Source organism: Equus asinus, chromosome 4, assembly GCF_041296235.1.
Source record: "Equus asinus isolate D_3611 breed Donkey chromosome 4, EquAss-T2T_v2, whole genome shotgun sequence".
NCBI lineage: Eukaryota > Metazoa > Chordata > Mammalia > Perissodactyla > Equidae > Equus > Equus asinus.
In genome coordinates, this window is record NC_091793.1 from 57,830,072 (window position 1) to 57,851,972 (window position 21,901).

The 21,901-nt window shown below is 35.8% G+C and overlaps 1 protein-coding gene across 1 annotated transcript in view; it reads right to left on the reverse strand.

Annotated features, from left to right (window-relative positions):
- Positions 1-820: 820 nt before the first annotated feature.
- RAB21 (RAB21, member RAS oncogene family) overlaps positions 821-21,901 on the reverse strand; it is a 28,621-nt gene continuing 7,540 nt past the window's right edge. The window contains exons 2-7 of the mRNA XM_014833267.3: positions 18,457-18,516; positions 17,579-17,686; positions 14,353-14,416; positions 7,724-7,778; positions 7,150-7,238; positions 821-4,089 (exon numbers count right to left, since the gene is read on the reverse strand). Coding sequence (XP_014688753.1) covers positions 3,947-4,089; positions 7,150-7,238; positions 7,724-7,778; positions 14,353-14,416; positions 17,579-17,686; positions 18,457-18,516 — 519 coding nt within the window. The 3' untranslated portion in view covers positions 821-3,946. The remainder of the gene's footprint in view (positions 4,090-7,149; positions 7,239-7,723; positions 7,779-14,352; positions 14,417-17,578; positions 17,687-18,456; positions 18,517-21,901) is intronic.

The window sequence follows — 21,901 nt, forward strand, 5'->3', positions numbered from 1 at the left end:
TTCTCAGAAGAGATGGTCTAAATCTCAGCACAAGCAGTGCTAAAGGTCTATCAAAGTGATATTTGTTGAGAAGTGAAGCACTTTTGCTTAAAACTGGAAACTCTTAAAGAGTATTTCTAAATTTTTTCACTACATATGATTAATATTAAAATACTTACATTTAGGAAAATTAGCTCATAAGTGTGATTAACTTGTTTTCTTGAAAAGGACAAAGCCATTGAAGTCAGACATATGTGTAACATGAATTTTGGTCCACAAGACCAAATATATTCCTGTTTTAGTTGAGTAAAAATTACAGAATAGCAACATACTAGAATCAATGCTTCTCATGAAATCAAGTAAACATGTATGTTCAATGAATCCTAGCTTTTAATTATTAAAATCTAAGTAATGCATTTTTTAATTTAGAAAAGAATACTTAAGGATCTACTCAGCCTCTACCATCGTTAAACATTATTGTGAAGTTCCTGCAGGTCACTACTATTTACACCATTTTCTAGAAGATCTCAACATCTTAAACAGTCACAAATTAAATATTCTCTCTTTGTAACACTATAAAGAAAACTCTGAAAACCATAATGGCAAGTAGATATCAAAAGATAAATTTCAAAAGTTAAAGGCACAGATTAAACCACTTCTACAGTTAATGTAAGTGGTTAATTATAAGGGTAAATTATATTATCTGGAGATACTATAAGATGAATGATCTAGACTCCTTGTAGCACTTACAACATAGAAAATTGAAAATTATGTATTAAAAAATAAATGGTATCACAATTTTTTAAAATGTTCTAAATATTTGGCACAACCCTTTACCTGCCTCATGTAGAAACTATCTGATAAAAGTAACACATTTTTCAAAATGATTTAAAAAACTGTCAGGTTGTAGAGTTTCCTATCTACCTGACTTCCATTCTACTCCTCACTACCCTCCTTCTCTAGTTCCCAAATTTTACTTTTTCTTACTGAAAATCTAAAAATAAAATATCATTCTTCTTTCTTTCTTTAATGCCAAATAAAAAGTAATCACTAATAATACATGGCTAATATTAAAAGAAATTCAATTTAGCAGTAAGATCCATAGCTTTAGGGTATTTTCAGGAGATATCACCAGAACAAAACAAATTCAAACACTCATACTTCATACAATAAAGTGATGATTTTTTCTTTTCAGATTACTGTTTACCCCAAAAAGTTGCTGTAATATACATCTTTGAAAACAATAATCTTCTTCTATAATCATAAATCAAAGGAGAATACCCACCATCATTACAGAAACAATGATTGTATACTTTTAACATAATATTCAGATTTTTTTAATGACTATCTTAAACCAATTTTTAATTATATTTACTAACTGTATACACTTACTAGCTGAAAAATACATTGGTTCTACCTACCTACTACTTTAATACACAACACAGTAACTTGTGTCTTTTTCCTAATAGCACAATTATAAGGGCAAGAACACAAAGGATATTAGGAGGTGAAGAAAGTTAGAAAAATTCCCTTGGCCTTGGTTTATCATCTCTGCATCTTCCCTTTGAATACACACTGCAACTGACTGGTCTTGTCATCACCTTTTAACTCATTCCTACCTAAAGACCTTTTGGGCTTCAGAGCAAGGACCAGGATATCATATTATCTATTGTTGCTACTGAATTAGCTTAAATTACAGGTTAAAAAAAGAAGAATGAAATGCTTGAGGTTAAGAAAGATACTCAGAAAGCAAGGGAGAGTAAAGAAAAAAAATACGCACAGCGGTTGTACCCCACCAATAATTACCTGGCAACTTGAGCAGGGCTTCCTATCTGGACTTTACATCATTAATATAGGGTCCAACATTGAGAGCACAACTCTCCAATTATCACGCTTTATGACTTTATTTTTTGGAATAAAGCTCAATTTCATCTCTAATTAGTTTAAAAAACATATTTCACTCCAAGGGAGAAGAGTTATTTTCCATCTACTTCTACAACAGTAGAAATGGCAAGGGTTTCTTTACTATCTCCAAAGGAACCAGGAGGGTGAAAGCAGTTTTTCCTGATTCTGTCCTCATGACTCCCCTGCCTCCCTCCACCTCCTGTATAAACATTAACTTCACAGGAAACTGAGAGACTGCACAGCACAGTCATCCCACAAAAGAAGACAATTTCAGCTTATCTCCCTGCTCCTCCCACTCCCCTTCCCCAAACACACATAACAGAGGGGTCAGTGTGTTGAGTTCGGCAAGGGCGATAATTAAATAGGATAAAGTGAGGGCTCACAGAACACTTAATATTAAGTTAAAATTCTAACATCATAACATCAAGGCATCAATTCATTCAACTTCTACTCCATTTAGGAAAATTTAGCTTAAAAATATGGTAGTACTGCTTTAGTAACTATAACCTCTTCATAGCCTCTTAATTGTTCATGCTAACAACTTTATTGCATACTAACGCTTCTTAAAAGAAGTAAATCCAGGGACCATTCCATTTTATCTTAGACAAACATTTACTAGTTTTCCAAGCATGACAGAAATGGAAAAATATATATATTAAAACAAGAACAACTTAGGTTAATTTCCACAATTTGTGTTCCTTCTGTGAGCAGTGCCTGATTCTATTAAAATTAACAAATTTAAGTTCAGTCTTATACTTAAGGAAAAAAAAAAACCTAATGAGAGACTAATTTACAAAGTATACAAGAATATAATTTTATAGTAAATCTTTCCAGTGTTCACTTCAACTGCATTACACGAAATGTTTCCCTTCACAGAAACTCAGAAGGATATCTCTTATAAAATCAAACAAAACTTTCTGTGTTCATCTCTGGCAAGCAATGAACCAATACAACTTGCTCACAAAGGATCTAAAAGTGCTGTCTTCTACTACCACTAGCATGCCTCATAAATGAGTCTTGGTCAGTGGTTACTATTTGGGACCTCTTCCTTTCTTCTCACACTAGTGAGCCCATCTCACATAAATAAAGCCTAAGAGAAAACTAAAGCCATCGCAGAAGTGAAACTCAGCATACTCCACTCAAACACTTCTAAGTTAAGTTAACCATTCTAAGGAAAATTGGCAGAAGTCGTCTCTTTTATCCAAAAAATAAAAAAACCCACAAACCAAAAGGCAAATGCTGTTGTTCAATCATCAGATGGACTTATAATAAGAGGCAAGAAATGAAAAAATGTAACAGCAATAATTCAAGTAAAGTATATGTGAAAATTTAAACACACCACTTTCAAGTCAAGACAAAAGTAGTGAAGGGGAGCTATGATGTTTATATCAGACAAAAAGCTTAGGCATTATTGCCAAATGTTAATTCACTTTACAGTCATCAATGAGACTACTGTATATATTTTTGCACCTTGTGCCTGTAAAAGCAAATAAAATATTTAATACGTAATTTACAATGTTATTTTACCAGCTCAGCATACAGGATGTATACAGATTATACCAAAGTAGTAGACAGTTAGGGGCCTGTGCAAACCCTGCAAAAATAGTACTTCGGGTATCTGCTAATAAAAACAAAAACAAAAACAAAAACAGTTTGCTGTTTAGAAGTGATACAATTCAAATTACCACAAAATGCAAAGGGCTGCAAAAATGTATACCATTCCAATAACATATATAAGTTATTAAATAAAGATTTGATTTAAAAGAATATAAATGAAGGCTTTAAGTAGGTCTTTTCCACATGCACATTATTCCTTATTAAAGAAAAAATATGTAAAAAGGCCATTGGTAATTGCTTTGTTAACATTTGTAGAAAATGCCAATTCTCTGGTCACAAACTCCACTATGTTTAGCACTTAAGGTCTCTGCAGTGTTATAAATGTAATTTAAAATACTGTTAATTCTATAATTCCATTGGTAAAATAATGTGACTTGGAATATGGCAGTCTTCATGTTGAGGGCAATGATCCACAGTTTGTTTTAAATTTCTTAGGTGTGAACAGTTATCCAGAAGAACAGCACCCTCCGCCACCACTCTGGGCTTGAGGCTCATCATCGATAATCTGTACACCTCGCCTTGCAGCTCCTGGCTGACTGGAGCCATTGCCTTTTGCCCTCTCATCCACTTGTGCTGTTTCTATCATTCCTAGGAGAGGGAGAAAGCAGAAATTATTTAGGACTAAATCTTTGAGTTTTCTCTTTCTGTAATTTCAGTACACCACCATGATAGCCATTTCTGACTTTCAATCAAGAAAACAAAATATAATAAACATTTTGTCAGCTCACTAAATAGCTTTCCCTGCAAGTTAAAAAAATTAGTAGCGTGCTACAGTTTTATATTCGTCCAGCTGTATAATAGCCACAGTGACAACAATAGAGGAAAAAAAACTTTCTGCTCTAAACAAATGACTGGGGGCCGGCCCAGTGGCCAAGTGGTTAAGTTTCTGCACTCTGCTTTGGCGGCCCTGGGTTTCCCCAGTTTGGATCCTGGGCACGGACCTAGAATGGCTCATCAAGCCATGCTGAGGCGGGGTCCCACATGCCACAGCTACAAGGACCCACAACTAAAACACACAACTATGTACTGGGGGGCTTTGGGGAGAAGAAAAAATTAAAAAATAAATAAATAAAAAATAAGAAAATAAATAAATGACTGTATACAAGTATAATCCTTAAGATTTTCCAAATATACTTAGAAATATGTTAAAGAAGTTCAACTTGTTCCAAGTACAAGTGATACTTAGGGTACAGAATTTATTTTTCAACCAGCAATGTGTACTTTTTAAGCAAATGATATTTGAAAGAATGAAAGTTTAAGATGATGGAGGAAGAACAAAGCTGGAGGACTCACTTCATCTGATTTTAAAGATATGGTAGAAAATTACTCTAATAAAGACAGTGAGATATTGGTGAAAGGAAAAATATAGAGATCAATGGAACAGAGTCCAGAAATAGACCCCCACATATACAGTCGCTTGATTTCTGACATATATGCTAAGGTTATTCAATGAAGAAGGAAGGATCTTTTCGAGAAACAGTACTGGAACTGGACATTGACATGTAAAAAATACACCTTGACCTACACCTCTCACTATACGCAAAAATTAACAAAAAAATGAATTACAGACCTACATGTAAAACATAAAATTTCTAAATGAAAATAGGAGAAAAATCTCTGTAGGAGAAATCTTTGTCATTTGGAGCTAGGCAAAGATTTCTCATATAAGACACAAAAAACAAATCATAAAGAAAAATTGATAAACCAGACCTCATCAAAATTTAGAACTATTATTTGAGAGACACAGTTAAGAAAACTGAAAATACAAGACACAGACTAGGGGCAAATATTTGCAAAACACATATCTGCAAAGACAAGCAAACAAGAGGGAATCCATAAAACAGAACAAGGGGGGACACCGCCCCATGGCTGAGTGGTTAAGTTCCCACACACTCTGCTCCAGTGGCCCAGGGTTTTGCCGATTCAGATCCTGGGAGCGGACCCAGCACCACTCATCAGGCCAGGCTGAGGCAGTGTCCCACAGAGTACAACCAGAAGGACCTACAACTGGAATATACAACTATGTACTAGTGTACTAGGGAGCTTTGGGGAGAAGAAGGAAAAAAAAAATTAAAAAAAAAAAATTAAAAAAAACCCCAACAGAACAAGGATTCTTAAACTTGGGTCCAGAGACTGCTCCTGAACAATGGTTTCCAAATTGAAGCAGGCAGGACAACATGCTGAGATGAAATTAGAAAATATTACAAATTCTAATTTCTACTTATTTTTCTTCAACCTTTCAAAACTTCTATTTTTATGCATGTTTTATAATGTACAAAATTTATTAGTACTTGTATATGTTCTGTAATTTTTAGTAAACATGAGGAATACTCAAAAGTTTTTAATAAAAATGTGAGATTTACAATATTTATAAGCCACTGGTATAGAACCTTGGTGCTCAATGTATGTCTGAGGACCAGCATCATCACCACTTGAGTGCCTATTAGAAACAAGAAGCTCAGGCCTACACCAGACCAATTATATCAAAATCTGCATTTTAACAAGATCCCCAGGTGATCAATATAGGTACAGCAGTGGTTCTCAAATTTTAGTTTGCTTCAGAATCATATGCAGGAATTGTTAAAAAAAAAAAAAGGTTCTGGGCAGCATCTCCAGAGATCTTGATTTAGCAGGTTTAGGGCAGGGCCCAAGAATTTGCACTTCAACACACTCAAATGATGCTGATGCTGCTGATCAGGGGACCTCACTTAGAGAATTACTCAAGAATTAAGAATGACCTCCAGGTTTTCATAAAACCGAAATTTACTCCAAAGTTTGTATATATATACATTTTTTTAGAGAGAAAAATCATAGTTTCATCAAATTCTCAAAAGAGATCTGAGGTCCATAAATTCAAGGAATATATTTGACAAAATCATTTCAATCCATTATTCTGCAAACCAGGGTTTTCCTAAGTATCATATGCATTCTCTTGGTGATATGAGAAATGACTTTCAAGCAGTATATAAAAATTTTCCTTTCTTTCTTTTTAAAATAAAAAATTTCAAATATATCTAAAGGTAGAAAGAATAGCATAATGAAAATATGTCCATCATACAATTTCATCCATACTTGGCAAACATCCCTACCATTATTTTGAATCAAATCCCAGACACATAATTTTATTCATAAATTATTTTAATATGATCTCTACAAGAACTTTTTTTAAAAAATAAGTACTCTGTTTAAAAGCATAACCACACCTAAAAAAATTTACTATGCTTTCTTAATAGCATCAAATATCCAGTGAGTGTTCATATAATCTCAACTGTTTCATGAATGTTCTTTTTCACTAGTTTGTCAAATCAGGATCCAAAAAACCACTGCAACAGGCTATTACATCTCAAATCTGTTTCAACCTGTATATTCCCCCTGCCTTTTTAATTTTAATAGTTAGGCATTATTTTAATATGTATTTAGCACATAGCACACATATGATTTCACAGCCATTACTGCTTAAAATAGGGCTAAAGTAGGTATTCAAGCTTTAAAAAATAAGTTAAAGAAAAAATATTAAATAATAGTACTGGTAGATGTGACAAATCATCAATGTGGTCATTAATGGAGACTGTAAAATATCACTTTAGAAACACTACCAATATTTTAAAAAGAGCCATTTCTAAACATACTAAATCTGAATATACCTACTTTTACAAAGGTCAAGAAAGAGTTCCTCAATTCCTTTGTTCTGTTTGGCTGAAGTATGATAATGCTTTGCTCCCACAGATTCTGCATACCTTAAAAAAGAAGGGATTGATGTAAAAAAAATGTTTTTTCATGTTTTTGTCATGACTGCTATTTGAACTTTCTTTACAGTGGCAATTTTAGTGACATTACTAATTAACTCAGGTTTAGTAAAATTAAAGACTATGTAGCTATTTAACATCTCTATACATCGAACCAAATTTTACATAAGAACGCAAGTATAACAAGACATTTTTCTAAGTCACTTTGGAACCCAAATACTTTACAAGTTTTTGTGACTCACTGGCTATTCAACCATGATAGTTTTCTTTTGCATCACTCATATCTTTTACTGAAATCAAAAGGAGAGTGAGAGTGGAGTATCTTTAAATATTGCCAAAAGTCCAGAAATGACCCATGTACACCTGCTTCACTGAATCCCACAGTTCTGTCTCGAGAGGGCACTTAAATGGAAAAGCACCCGGCCCAAGAGCAAGGCTTCTCCCGTAGAGGGACTGGGGAAGGGGGTAACACTCACGATTCTGCTTCTTGAATGGAAACATGTCTCTCCTTTTCCAAATCTATCTTATTACCTAATTTGAAAAAGTAAATACCAATCTTTAATATTGATTCATTTTTATAGTAAAATTAAGACAATTCTAAATATTACAATCGCCATTTTAATCACCTGGAGAAACAATACAAATACCTATGAGGCTTCTAAATGTCCTGAAACTGTAAAGTTAAACCCCTCTGATATGAGGGTTGATCAAAACTGTCAAGGTAGGGGCCGACCCTGAGGCCAAGTGGTTAAGTTCGCATGCTTGGCTTCGGTGACCCAAGGTTTTGTGGGTCGGATCCAGGGGTGAACCTAGCACTGCTCATCAGGCCATGCCAAGGCGGCGTCCCACACAGCACAACCAGAAGGACCTACAACTAGAATATATAACTATGTACTGGGGGGGCTTTGGGGAGAAGAAAAAGAAAAAAGAGAAGATTGGCAACAGATGTTAGCTCAGAGTCAATTTTCAAAAAAAAGACTGTCAAGTCAAGGTGAATGCCTCAACCTCCCTCAAACAGCTCAATGCATACCCCTCCTGAAGCTGCAGCCTCTGTCAGAGAAAACAACTTTTCCAAAGAGATGGGCACTATTCTTTGCTTTAGGGTATAACAGGGACTAAGATTCACTAAGGATAAACCTATGATTCTTAGCCAAGTGTAAATGGTCCCCAATCAACTTAAAACCAGTCGATAATTAAGCAAGGCTAGCTTACTGTTCACAAAAATTTATTAGGCTAGTCTCTAGGATCCTACAAGTATTTTGGTGTCCTGGATGATATGAACTGGTTAAAGAAAGCATTAAAATGCACTTCACTACTACAGAAGAGAAAACTGTACTGTTTTAAAAACATGAAAAAACCTAATATATGCACATGATGCAGATTTAAAATTATTGAAAGTAAGCTTAGCTCTCCTTAAACAATGGAACCAAACTGAGATTATTCTAAAATGCCACCAGAAAAAAAAAATGAGACAGTGCAAAATGCAGATTCCTTATGGAATCAGGGCAGAGGTCAAGGTGAGTTGGCTGGACACAGAGTGCTAAAAGTAAAACAAATAACAGAAAGGAAAGGGGAGAAATACCCTAAGAAAAGACACTTCAGACAAATATTTTCATTTCTTCTGTTACGACCTATGGGGGGAAAAGAAATCTCATAAATAAACTCATTTTTTCTTGAGACCTTAGTCTAGAAGACAATTTCAGATAAAGCCCTGAAGTGAGCACCCAGTGAAAGATGCAATGCTTAGAACTGAAAAATACAAGCCCAGAAGTTTTGTATATGGAGGACCTCAAAAATTCTGAGCATCTAATTATGAACAGCTACAAGTAACTACCGGATCCCATAGCCTAAAGATGAGAGGCAGGGAAGCAGACTCTACTAAAGCTCAGTTTGCACCAACGAACTCAGGAATGAGCTCTTCCTGCTTTGAACAGTCATCCTCAGCAAGAAGACTCATATTAGTTCTGATTTCCTACATTACATTTTGTCAATACAATTTTTAATTTTGTAAATATTACAGCCAATGTATCCAACATCACCAGAGGAAAGACAAGTTATTTCATGCTATGAAGAAAGCAAAAAGCACCACCTAGTGGCCGGCGGCTCCAACAAACAGAGGCACAAGATTCTGCCACTCTAAACATGTCCAACAGGAGTCTCCTACACAGAACAGACTTTTGCTTCAATCAGCCAATACCACATGAGTTGTTTTTCTAGATCTTTAATGCCTCTTTTCCTCCACCAGAATTATCAACATCTATCAAAAAAAAATGAGGATAGGGGAAGCAGACAATTACTTTACTGCTTTACTATTTAACAACGTTTTAACTACCTTTTTTTATGGCGTTAGAATTTATTCAGATTTTGTTTTTTTATAAGATTTTTTTCACATAGTCCTATATCATTTTTTTCTTTTTATTGAGATTATGATCGTTTACAACCTTGTGAAATTTCGGTTGTACATTATTATTTGTCAGTCATATTGTAGGTGCACCACTTCACCCTTTGTGCCCACCCCCAACCCCGCCTTTCTCCTGGTAATCAGTAAGCTGTTCTCTTTGTCCACGTGTTTAACTTCCACATGAATGGAGTCATACAGAGATTGTCTTTCTTTATCTGGCTTATTTCACTTAACTAATACCCTCAAGGTCCATCCATGTTGTTGTGAATGGGACGATTTTATCCCTTTTTATGGCTGAGTATTAACTTAACTACCTTTAATAAACACAGTTATTAAAATAGCTAACTATTCCAATTAATCTTTTTTAAACAACACAAAAAAGATCCCTCTACTAAATAACTACTATTTCTTTGAACAATCAGTGTTCATAATAGATTGATAGCATAGACCAAGTCACAGAAAACTGCCTGTGACTGACATCTTTCCAAAGCTCAAAACCTCTTTAGCTCCTATATTCTTTTAAAAGCAAGACAGCAAAAGGATTAAGGCTTTGAGGCTGGCATCTGCTTCAATACTACTGTGCAGCTTCTTCCTAATAGGTTTAAAACCTCAGAAAACCACCAAAGTAAGCATTTACTTGAAAGTATAGTACTATAAAGTTTAGAAAAAATAAAAATTGGCTGAGGCTATTGGAGAGGGAGGGAAAAATCCACCCTCCCAAGAATAGTAAAAACTATCTTCTCTAAAATACATATTTGAATTAGGAACATGAAAGGAATATGGCCATGCCAAGAGCAGATATTTTGCTCAGACTGGATGGTGTGTGGTGTAGTGAAAAGAAGCTTTCAAAAGGCTTTTAAATCTGATAAAACTTGGGCTGTAACTTAGCCTCACTTTGTACAATGTAGCTAACAACCTTTGCAGGGTTGATGTGAAAATATGATACACGTAAAAGGCCTAGCAGCTAGTAACTGCTCAATAAAGAGTAGTTATTAATATCAGCCATATTCATCACAAACGAATGAGCAAATGGAAAATCAATAATGGTATGAGAATTGAAGCCCATGGTATGTAACATACTTTTCTACCACCATCCTCCTGGCTTCATCGAGCTAACTCAGTTAATCTAACACTCTAGGAAATCTTCCCTCCCCCTAAAAACCCCTAAATCTAGTTAGGTTTGCTTCTGTGCTATCACAGCTCTCTGCACTTCCCTCTTCAGAACATTTATAATATATAATAGTAACTTGCTTTTCTCTTTTTCCCTAAAAGATAAGCTCTGGGAAGACAAGGATCATATCTATTTTGTTAACTTATTCACTATACTATTCCCAAAGCCTGCAACACAGTAAGCAATATGTAGCGTTGGCTAAGAATATGGGTTTGAAGAAGCAGACAGACTTGTGTTAAAATCCCAGGTCTACCTCTAATTAGCTATGTACTTTGGGAAATAGCAAGCTCTCTAAGCCCATTTTCTCATGTGTAAAATGGAAATGGCAACAAAACCTTTTTGCAGTGTTGTCAGGAGGCTTAAATAATAAACGTATAGTTCTTATAACAGTACCTGGCACTCAATAAATGGTAATTATTATTTTTTTATTTTTTGAAAGGAAGATTGGCTCTGAGCTAACATCTGTTGCCAATCTTCCTCCTTTACTAAGATTGGCCCTGAGCTAATATCTGTGCTAATCTTCCTCTTTTTGCTGAGTAAGATTGGCCCTGGGCTACATCTGTGCCAATCTTCCTCTCTTATGTATGCAGGATGCTGCCTCAGCATGGCTTGATGCACAGTGTGTAGGTCCGTGCCCAGGATCAGAACCAGAACCCATGAACCCTGGGCCACCAAAGCAGAGTGTGTGAACTTATTAACCACTATGCCACTGGGCTGGCCCCTTATGGTAACTATTAATAATATATATTTGTTTAACAAACATACCAACGTTAAGGAGAGGCTAGAAGCAAAATACTATCAAGTAGAGCAACCACAACCAACAGTGGCTGACCAATGGATTAACTAAATGTTGAGGGAAAAGTCCCTGCTAGTGAAGTATAGGGTTTTCTATTAACACAGTATCAGTGGCTTAGATAGGACCTAGAAGGTTCAGTATCTAATTCACACATAAAAAAGCTAGTAGATTACATATCAAACATAAAGATTCAAAAGCATATGACAAGCTTAAATTCCTACACTTAGGTTTAAATAATTATATAAGAACAAGATGGGAAAAGCCCAACAGAAGAGCAATACTTATAAAAAAGAAATTCATTTTCGTTAACTATAATCTATGTAAAGGAGACACTGAGTTGACATGGCTGCTGAGGTGTATACAATCTTAGGGAATGTTGGTAGAAGGACAATGTGAAGATTTTAAAAAAAGAGAGCCATGTTAAACATACAATGGCTCAACAACGGCTGGGTTCTAGTGTTCATTTCAAGCGCAGGGGATACATTGATACACTGAAACAAACATAGGAAAAAATAATCAGGATGATGACAGTGTCTACAAGTTAGGCCAAATGAAAAACAGTTGAAGATCTAGAGAATATACAACTTTAGGTGAACCACCCAAGTAGGCTTCAAATGTTTGAAGAGCTGTGTTATGTAAAGGGAAAGGAACAAATACTTGTCAAACGCCTTCTGTATGCCAAGTGTTTTCCAAATCATTATTTAAATCTTCACCACAATCCTGTGAGGTACTATAATTATTTTGAAGTTAGCAATAAAACAGAAGAGAGAATAAACACTGAACTACCACAGAAAATAGGATGAAAACAATAGGTGGAAAAAATAATGTAAGTGTCCACCAATAGCAAAAGAATAAACTGTGGAATATTCACAGAATAAAATATTAGACAGCAAAAAGAATAAAATGAACTATAACTCTATACAAGAACAGAGAGGAATCTTGCCAAAATGTAAAGCCAAAAAACCAGACACAAGAGTTCATACTGTATGATTCTATTAACATAATATTTGAAACAAAACCAGACCATGCAGTAAAAACTCAAGATCGTGTTTGGAGGGGGCTGGTGAGGGACGTCAGCGGGCAGCGTTGGGACGAGACAGCAGCACAGGGGTCTTCTATGCTGCTGGTTCACAGATGTGTGAACTTGGTGCAATTTTTCTTGTGTGGTAAATGGGCTCTCAAAATTCGTCCAGCTCTGAATTACAACTAAAATTCCATGTCACACTTGTCAACAGAAAAGAGAAAGTGAGAGCTTTTTATACTTTACACTAATCCTTAATAAACATTATTTAACATTAAATGAGGAATATCTGACTCTACTTGGGGCAGTAAGCTACCAGATCCAATATTCCTAAACTTTCTTATAAAATGAAGAGAACACAGTGTAAATTAATTATTCATAAACTTATTTACCTGGCTAATTTTTAAAAAATGTTATTGGTAACCTTGGTCAAGTAACAAGCTCTTGAAGCTTTTTTGACTTTCTTAAGTACATACTAGTCATTTCTTCCTCACTTCTGAGATAACCAGAAACCCAAATAAACAAACCTGCAGTCATTCACTGACTGGCCACTTCCACTCCCCATAAGTCCATACACCAGACAAAGTCAGGCCAAACTCACTAACGACTAGCTGCAGCTTTGGCCCCAAACTTCCCCAAACTACTACTCTGGTGCTCTAGTCTGAAATATCCTGGTCATCCAGCCTAACATCTAGACTATAAAAAGCAGGTCAGATCATCTCCTTGGCTGCTTCGCCCAGACAGGCACTCTGATCTGGAACAGTGAAGTTTACCAATCTAATGGTGACAAAATGAAAGAAACGTAAACTCAAGTTACAAAAAGAAAATTCTTAAGGTTGAAAGCAGAATTTGCCCATGCTGCCATTCCATTCTACATCCTCCACTAAAACTACCCTGGCTTCTCCTAGGCCATTTTTACTCTATCGGTCACGTAGAAAGGAAGAGAGAAAACAGCATGAGGCTGTTCATCATACGGATTAATAACATAAGCACAGGAGTCAGAATGACCACAATTCGAATCTGATCTCTGATGGCTGCCTGATGTTGGGCAAGTTATTAACTATCTCCAGGGCTCGGCCTGCCGTATAAAGCCCTTGTAGAGTTATGAGGATTACATAAGATAATGTCTACTGATTACACAGCACAGTGTCTGATACACTTTACAGCTCAATAATTAGTTGGTATATCACAGAAATAATAATCTAAAGAAAAAGGGAATCAAAGAGAAATTCCAGAAGTCCAAGAGTGAGTTCTAGAGCTCCTTTATTTCACCCGTTAAGAATATCTCTCCACCTTATTGTCATGATCTACTTAAATCCCTGGAATCAAATTTGTCCCTAACTCAAAAATGCGTAAAGTGTATAGAACAAGAACACTAGCTTAAGTCATTGGTATTAATTCTATTTTAAAATAGTTTCTGAGCTCTTTTTTTCCTACACAAAGTCTTAACGGTGAAATACTAAAAGTCAAATTGAAGCCAGGCTGGAGGACTTGAAGTCCTATGTGTTTAGCTTCCCACTTGCTCCCCAAAGCAGTCATTGAAGTACAGAAGCTTGAACCTCCTGAAAGATCACTTCCAAATCCTAAATCCTAAAATATTAAAATGCCATTCTTCTTCTTTTCTCATATAACTTTAAAATGAGAATTACTTATCTACCGTTCTTTAATCAATCATTAAGGAAAAAAAGGACATTTTTAAAAAGTAATGATGCTTACCAACTATACATAAACAGATTTCATTTCCCAACATTTTCCGTAATTCTTTGACCCAGTTTTTAACCTGTGTATACAAAAGAGTAAATATTAAAACAAGTCCTGTTAAAATGACTACCATAACAACATCCTAAAACTCAACATTTCAAAATACCTCAGAATTCTGTCTAAGAGCCCATATATTTAGTTATTACTAGGAAAGATTCACTGTAGGATCATTTATTGCCAGATTATAGTGCAAACCACACACATAAAAACATTCAATGGAACAACTTCTCTCCATATCTACATACAGGTATAAAAGAAGCACCTCTAACTGCAAGTTTTCATAAATCTTCCATAGATCCAAGCAAAGCTATTCACCACAGCAAAAGCATGTCATCTCCAGCCTCTGAGAATAGATACTTATATAGAATCACTTTGGACTGACAAACACATTGGTTTAAAAAGCTTTTGTACCCCAAGTGGTTCTGAAATAGAGGGCATTAAGAGCTTCTGTGTCATACAGTTAAAGGAAAAAAAAATGTTTATGGGCACCAAAAAAAGAGTGGCAAGGGGCTGGCCCCGTGGCCGAGTGGTTAAGTTCGCGCGCTCCGCTGCAGGCGGCCCAGTGTTTCGTTAGTTCGAATCCTGGGCGCGGACATGGCACTGCTCATCAGACCACGCTGAGGCAGCGTCCCACATGCCACAACTAGAAGAACCCACAAAGAAGAATACACAACTATGTACCGGGGGGCTTTGGGGAGAAAAAGGAAAAAATAAAATTTTTTTTTTTTTTTTTTTCCTAAAGAGAGTGGCAAAATAAGTTTTCACCCTTTAGTGTATGACATGTTTTTTCAACCTCTTCACCACTAATATTTGGGCTCAGATAATTCTTTGTTGTGAGAGACTGTCCTGTGCAATGCATGATGTTTATTAGCATCCCTGGCCTCCTACCCACTAGATAAGAGTACCACCCTCCAGTTGTGACAACCAAAGATGTCTCCAGACATTGCCACCCCCTGGTGGAGAAAGAGTGGTGTACAATGACTCCAGTAACAAAATGACTCTTCACTATGGATGAAGCATAGCACTAGGCACAGTTAGCAGTAAACTGGAATTAAGTAAACTAATATTTTGAACTCATGATTTCAAATACATTGATTACAATAAAATAGGATAAAGAACGAACTTGGATACCTCCTTACATTTTTTGTAACGGAATTTAATCTGTATGTAATCAAATGAGACAGAACTTCTACTCCTTCCTAAAAAAAATGCACACATCTATAAATTACAAAAATTACATCAGATATGTGGTAAGCACTTACTGTGCCTCTGGTCCTACAGTACAAATCTAACAGTTCCACACTCCTATGCTCTGTAAACCCAAAATCTTTACAAAAGCAAAGGTAATTAGCATACCACCTTATCTTTATAATAGTACTAAACCAGTTTTCTCAGTATAGCACCATCTTTTGTTTCATTCACATAAGTCTTCAGAAAAGCATTTCACTTCCTCCCCTAGTTGATATCACATAAGAAAAACTTGACACTACTGGTATAAAACGTACATCCTGATCACTTCAAAGGAAACATGCCAGAATCCAATTATCTATTAATCTACTCCCTATACATATATATTACAACCTACTAAGTCAAACCAATTTTTTAAAAAAATTTATTCATCTGCAATCAGATCACCCTCTGCAGGCATCCTATTCATTACCCCCAGACAGTCTGTGGTGAGTTAAAGATGGTCACAAATTCTTTGGCAATCTTCCTATCAAGAGGTAGAGTCTATTTCCCCTCCCTCTGAATCTGAGCTAGCCTTGTAACTTGCTTTGACTGAGAGAATGTGGCAGAAGTAACACTATGCCAGTTCCAAACCTAAGCCTTAAGAAGGCCTGGCAGATACACTCTTGGGATGCAGTGGTTATTTAAGAAGCTTAGGCTAGAATACGGAACAAGGGGAGCATGTGGAGAGAGTTATCAGCGGATGAGACACCAGATGGATTAAGAGGCCATACAGAGGAGAACCAGGCCTTCTTGAATGGCCCTGGCCCAGCCAAACTCCCAGTTCAATGCAGCTGCACGAGTGACTCCACTGACACCACATGGAGCAGAGGACCTGCCCAGTTAACCCACAAAATCAGAGGAAATAACAAATCATTGTTTTAAGTCAGTAAGTTTTGGGAGTTTTGTTATGTAGCAAGAGACAACTGGTAACTTTTCAACTTAAAAGACTCAACCTTCTCTTAATCTGTAAATTACTTAAACCATTTCTTTTTATGCCAAAAGGCACGAAGGTATAGCAAATAGCACCAAATAGTGGCCCCAAAATAACTTTTAAAAATATCATTAAATCTTCAAGCTACCTATCGTTTTATTTTTCTACTCCTTGAATTAGGTTTTTCCACATGTCATTAATAATCCAAAGGCTAACTTGTACATCTGCTTCATCAGTTAAACACTGGGAAATAAATTAAAAGAAAAAAAACTAAAAGGGCAAGCCATTTCAACAAGAAACCTGTAACTCAAGGCAAGAAAAGCTTCTGCCTTGGAAATTACCACCCTAGTTACACACCCCTGACCAATTTATTCCAAGAGGAAAGGTCAAATCAGTAATCAGTCACCATCCTGAATGTGAAAAGAATTCAAACGTAAGTTTAACAGTAACTCATTTTTGGTCCCAAACAACTTTAAAAATCCTATATTGTGGTGTATATGTTTACAGAGGCGTGAAAAAAAATGAAAAAGCTTTAAAATAACCACCATCTAGACTGTCCTTTTAAAATTTCTATTATATCTTCCAGGATATTTAGTGAGGGGAAAGAGCTTAAACTTCATTTAGTGCTTCTTTTTCCTCTTCACAACTAGGGAGCCAGCCTGTGCAGTCACACCAAGTTTTCAGGTCGCTGGTGTGCATGGAACCAAAAAAATGTATTTGATTTTTTTTTAACAGGGAGAAAAAAAGGCCCTATATTTTTCTGAAGCTTTACTTCAGATTATTTCCCTTTCCTAGCATCTGAGAATGCCATGTAATAAACTATTAATAACTGAAATTCATATTGTTAACATGAACTAAATGCTCCATTAAAACACATGAGTGGTCACCATTTATGCACAAATTATACTTTATCTTTAAAACCAAGACTAATCACATTACTAAACAAAGGCATGTTAATAGAGACTTGAAAAATCAGGTCTGTTCTTCTATAAGTCATCTACCCATAAGTAAATAGAATACCTTCTGAAAAGAATCTTCATCTGTTATATCATAAACTAAAATAGCTCCATTTGAATCTCTGTAGTAAATTGGACCCAATGCATGGAATCTCTCTTGACCTGCTGTATCCTAAATAAAGTAAGAAACACCTATTAGATCAGAAAAAAAAATACACCTGTTATTGCCAACTACACTGAACTTTTTGATTAACTGAAAAGTGGGCATGAAGTTACAGAAAACTTCAAAACACTGTTAAAAGAAACACAACAGGTCACAAAAATTTTTAAGAAGTCGAATTATAACAAATATTTAATGTTTTACTGCTATACACAGATTACTTCTCCCCTCCCAACCCTCCTCATCCTCAGTAATCTTCCTACCCCCATTAAAAAACCAGTTTAGTTGCTAGAGGGTCAGAATGGCGAAGATGGCATTATAAGCCAGGAACAGGCCTTGCCCTAAATTTAGGCTCCCCAGAGAGGGAGGGGACAAGGAAAGAGAGCATGTACTAGGACCACCTGCCAACAGCTACCCTACTGCATTACCCTTCCCCTACTCTCCATCAGCCACCCTTGGAAGGTAGGAACATGGAGACACGGGGAAAAAAGGCCAGGCAGGCTGTCCACCCACATTGTTCCTTCTCTGTGTGGAATCTCTCTGAGTTGACCCTTCCCCAGTTGAAAAGTTATGATAGCAATATTCATGTATACAATTATATTCAAGATAAAATTCTTCACCAGATTTTAGAAGAAATGTTTACTAAAAAAGTTTTGGCTAACATTCAGTTAACTAAAAAAAAAAAATCCAGAAAAAAATTCCTATTTCTTGAGCCAATTAGTTATTACAGTACCAAGAACAGGTAAAGGCCTCCACTCACAAAGCTGAAAAGATTAACTTACCCATATGGCAAGATTTACTCTTTTCCCACCAATATTTAACTTCTTTGTTAAAAATGATGCCTAAGAAAAGAGAGATATACATTAAACAATGTTTCATACAAAAATACGTTTCTTACCCTAGTAAGTACAGATGAAGAAATCATCTCAATATGAAATTCAGGTTATCTGGGAGAAAAAGTAATCACTGAGTACTTATTAATGACCAAACATGATTTTCACCAAAAACAGAACATTATTTATATTCTAATATAAGAAAAAGATACTTTGTTTTATAAATGCAAGTTATAAAAAATACAAAGAAAAACTGGTAAATACTTTTTCTTAGTTTTTTCCCCCATAAAAATTTTTCTTAAGAGCCTTTAATTTGATGCCACCTTACCTACTCATTATAGAAAGATTCTAAGAGATTTCTAAGATGAAATAAATGTTTACTGGTAGTTTACTTAACTGCATGAATACCAATATTATCTAAAATGTTCCTGCAATTATTTTATAATTATTCAGACGATAACCAACAATTGTCCTAGGTAATAATATCACAGAAATGAAAGCAAACGGTTCCACCCTTCAAGGAGCTTATAATCTATTGTGGATCAAAAATGTAAAGAGAATTACAGTACCATGCGATAACTGTTAAAACAGAAGGTCTTGCCCAGCATACTGTAAGGAGAATGATGAGAAAGGAAGCGTGAAGCCTGACTAGACGAGACAAAGGCGGCTTTAGAAAGAAGGTGATGATCTCCCCTTTAGGAAATAGTAGGGGTTTTCCTGGACAGATGGGTGAAGCTACTGAGGCCTGAAACACATAACCCCCTAGCCCCATGGGGAACTCCAAATTGGTATGATCAGTGCCAGAAATGAGACTACAAAGATAGGCAAAGGCTGAATGAATAAAAAAAAGTCCTAGAATTCCATGTCTAGATATATGGGCTTTACCTCATGGGTCTTAATAAAACCTATTCCAAGACACTAGACACCCATTTTTTTTTTTTAAAGTATACTACAGTCAGGTATATTTGGGAAATGCTGCATATTACTCTGTATCTTCTTTGTACGTTCAGAGTGCACTAATCAGACTAAGGTTATGCCAAAAGGAAGGCTGTCTAACTGCATTTATACACACATTTCCCAAACTTATTCAACCTCTTTTTCCCTAGAGAAATAGCTAATTCATCCTAAGGAGTAAGTGTTAAGAAAAAATACTGTTGACAATGGAGAACCAGAAGGATTTTTAAGCACTGAGCAAGTATAAGATATATATTTTAAGAGAATGACTCTGGGATAGGAGGGGAGGCTGAAGTGGAAAGGACAGGACTAGACCTGGGAGACAGGTGGCTACTACAAAGTTGGAGTCAACAAAAAGGGCCTAAAGATAGAAAAGAGAGAACAGAATCAAGAGTAATTGAAGAGGAAATATAATCAGAATAGAGTCAGCTGACATGTTTAAAAAAGGAAAAGCCAAGTTCACAGCTATGCAGGGACAGTCAAATTTAGGTGTTGCTAAACAGAAAAAAGTGCACAGAAAGTAAAGCAGATACAAAGCTGGATAGTGAATTATTACTGAAAGACCTCTCTCACTTACGATATAGCACATAGGGCTAAGAATATGAACTTGGGATATGAATCTCAGCTTTGCCACTTATTAGCTGTGTAATTTATTTCAACCCAACCAATATCAAAGCTACAAAAAGAAACTCAAATTCTAAATCCTACCCAAATATTTGATAGGTCAATTTAAATGCCTCTCCTTTCAAACGTATTTAAAATTAAAATGATCTTCCCTCCAAGATTGGTTTTCCATTCCAACTTTAGTATTTTGAACACATTCTCCAAGTCACCGAGGTTTAAATCTTAGGAATATCATCACTGAATATTCTTCCTCCCCTATCATTTCACATTCCCAAAAAATCTACCAGGCCTTGTCTTCCTCTAGAGTTCTATGACTACCAGTCTCATATGATGTCACAATATAAATTCCTTTGGTCTCACCTCACACTCTAGTCTACAGGCCAAATTATCTTCCCAAAGCCTCAATGATTTAAAAAAAAAAATCTCATAGAAGGGTTCTCTAATAAGTTAACATTTTTAATAAGTACGTTTGAACTACATCCCTTTTGGCAGCTAATACCATAATAACCTTTTTGTCATAAGTTTTGTATGGATTTCTCAGCAGAGTGGAGTGAATTAGAGCTGGTAAAGCCTGATCATTTCCTTACTACTATTCCTTCTGAAACTTACCACCACCCTCCCACGGTGAGTTTAAGGAACAGTGTTAAGTCTCTTCTAAGGAACCACGGATGTACAGAACAATTTTATGGAAAGAGTGCTTATCACAGCATTGATTATAAGGAAAAAAAAACACGAAATAACTTGAGTGTCCATCGATAGGCAATTTAAAAAAATACACAAATACAGCCCATCCATTCAATGAAACACTACACAGTCATTTCCACTGCTGGTGCTAACACTAACTAACAGTTATTGAATGTTTACTTTCTGCCAAGTACTATGCTGAGCACTTTCTACAAAATCATTCATAAGCTTCTCCTTTACAAAAGTTAGGGAGCCCTAATCTACAAGTAAAAATCTCAAAGCCTATCTTTGTATCCAAGGACCTCCATAACTTGTCCACATCCATCTTCCTAAGATAGCTTCTGGTATTTCTCTACTTACCGTCTAACTCCTATGGTCTATATACATTCCCTCCAATTCTGTTTGTTCTTGAAATTCCCCTCTAACTTGGGTCTATTCTTTGTTCTCTGTCTTGAATACCATCTATTCAAGTCCAGTTCAGAACCTATACTCTTCTTCCTTGAATTTTTAAGCTTTCTCATACCATCCATACAACCCACTTTGAATTTCTCTATCCTGAAGAATTTTAGGGAACATAATCTTGTAATATACAGCATATACTGCCACATATTGTAAGTTATCTTTTCATGGGTATAAGTCTTCTGTTAACTAGATTACATATTTCATACTTACAACAAAATCGGTAGTCTCCTACGAGATTTTCAATATTAACATAATTATTATCCAAATATTACAGACGTGAAAACTGAGACAGAGGAAGGCTAAGTATCTTGCCCGAGGTCAAAGAGTGAGTGACAGAGTGGAATCTGAAACCCAGTCTAGCTGTGGACATGACTCAGAACCACTATTGCTACAGTAGCTCCCAGACTGAGATGTGAGCTAACACCTCACTAGTGGAGGGAGTAGGGAGAGCCACAGCGCTGCCCTCAGCAGACAAGCAAACACTGTCACTGCAGATGAATACATCTACAATGCGCCTGGGTAAATCAACGCAGGTCTAACTCAATGTATGTGAGAGATGTGCTCCTACAAGTTTTCTTATAAACCAAATTACTTTAAATCAAATATTTGATGTACCAGTAAAGCACATTATCAAAGGGTCTCCAGTAAATCATTTTTTTTTCTTTCTTCA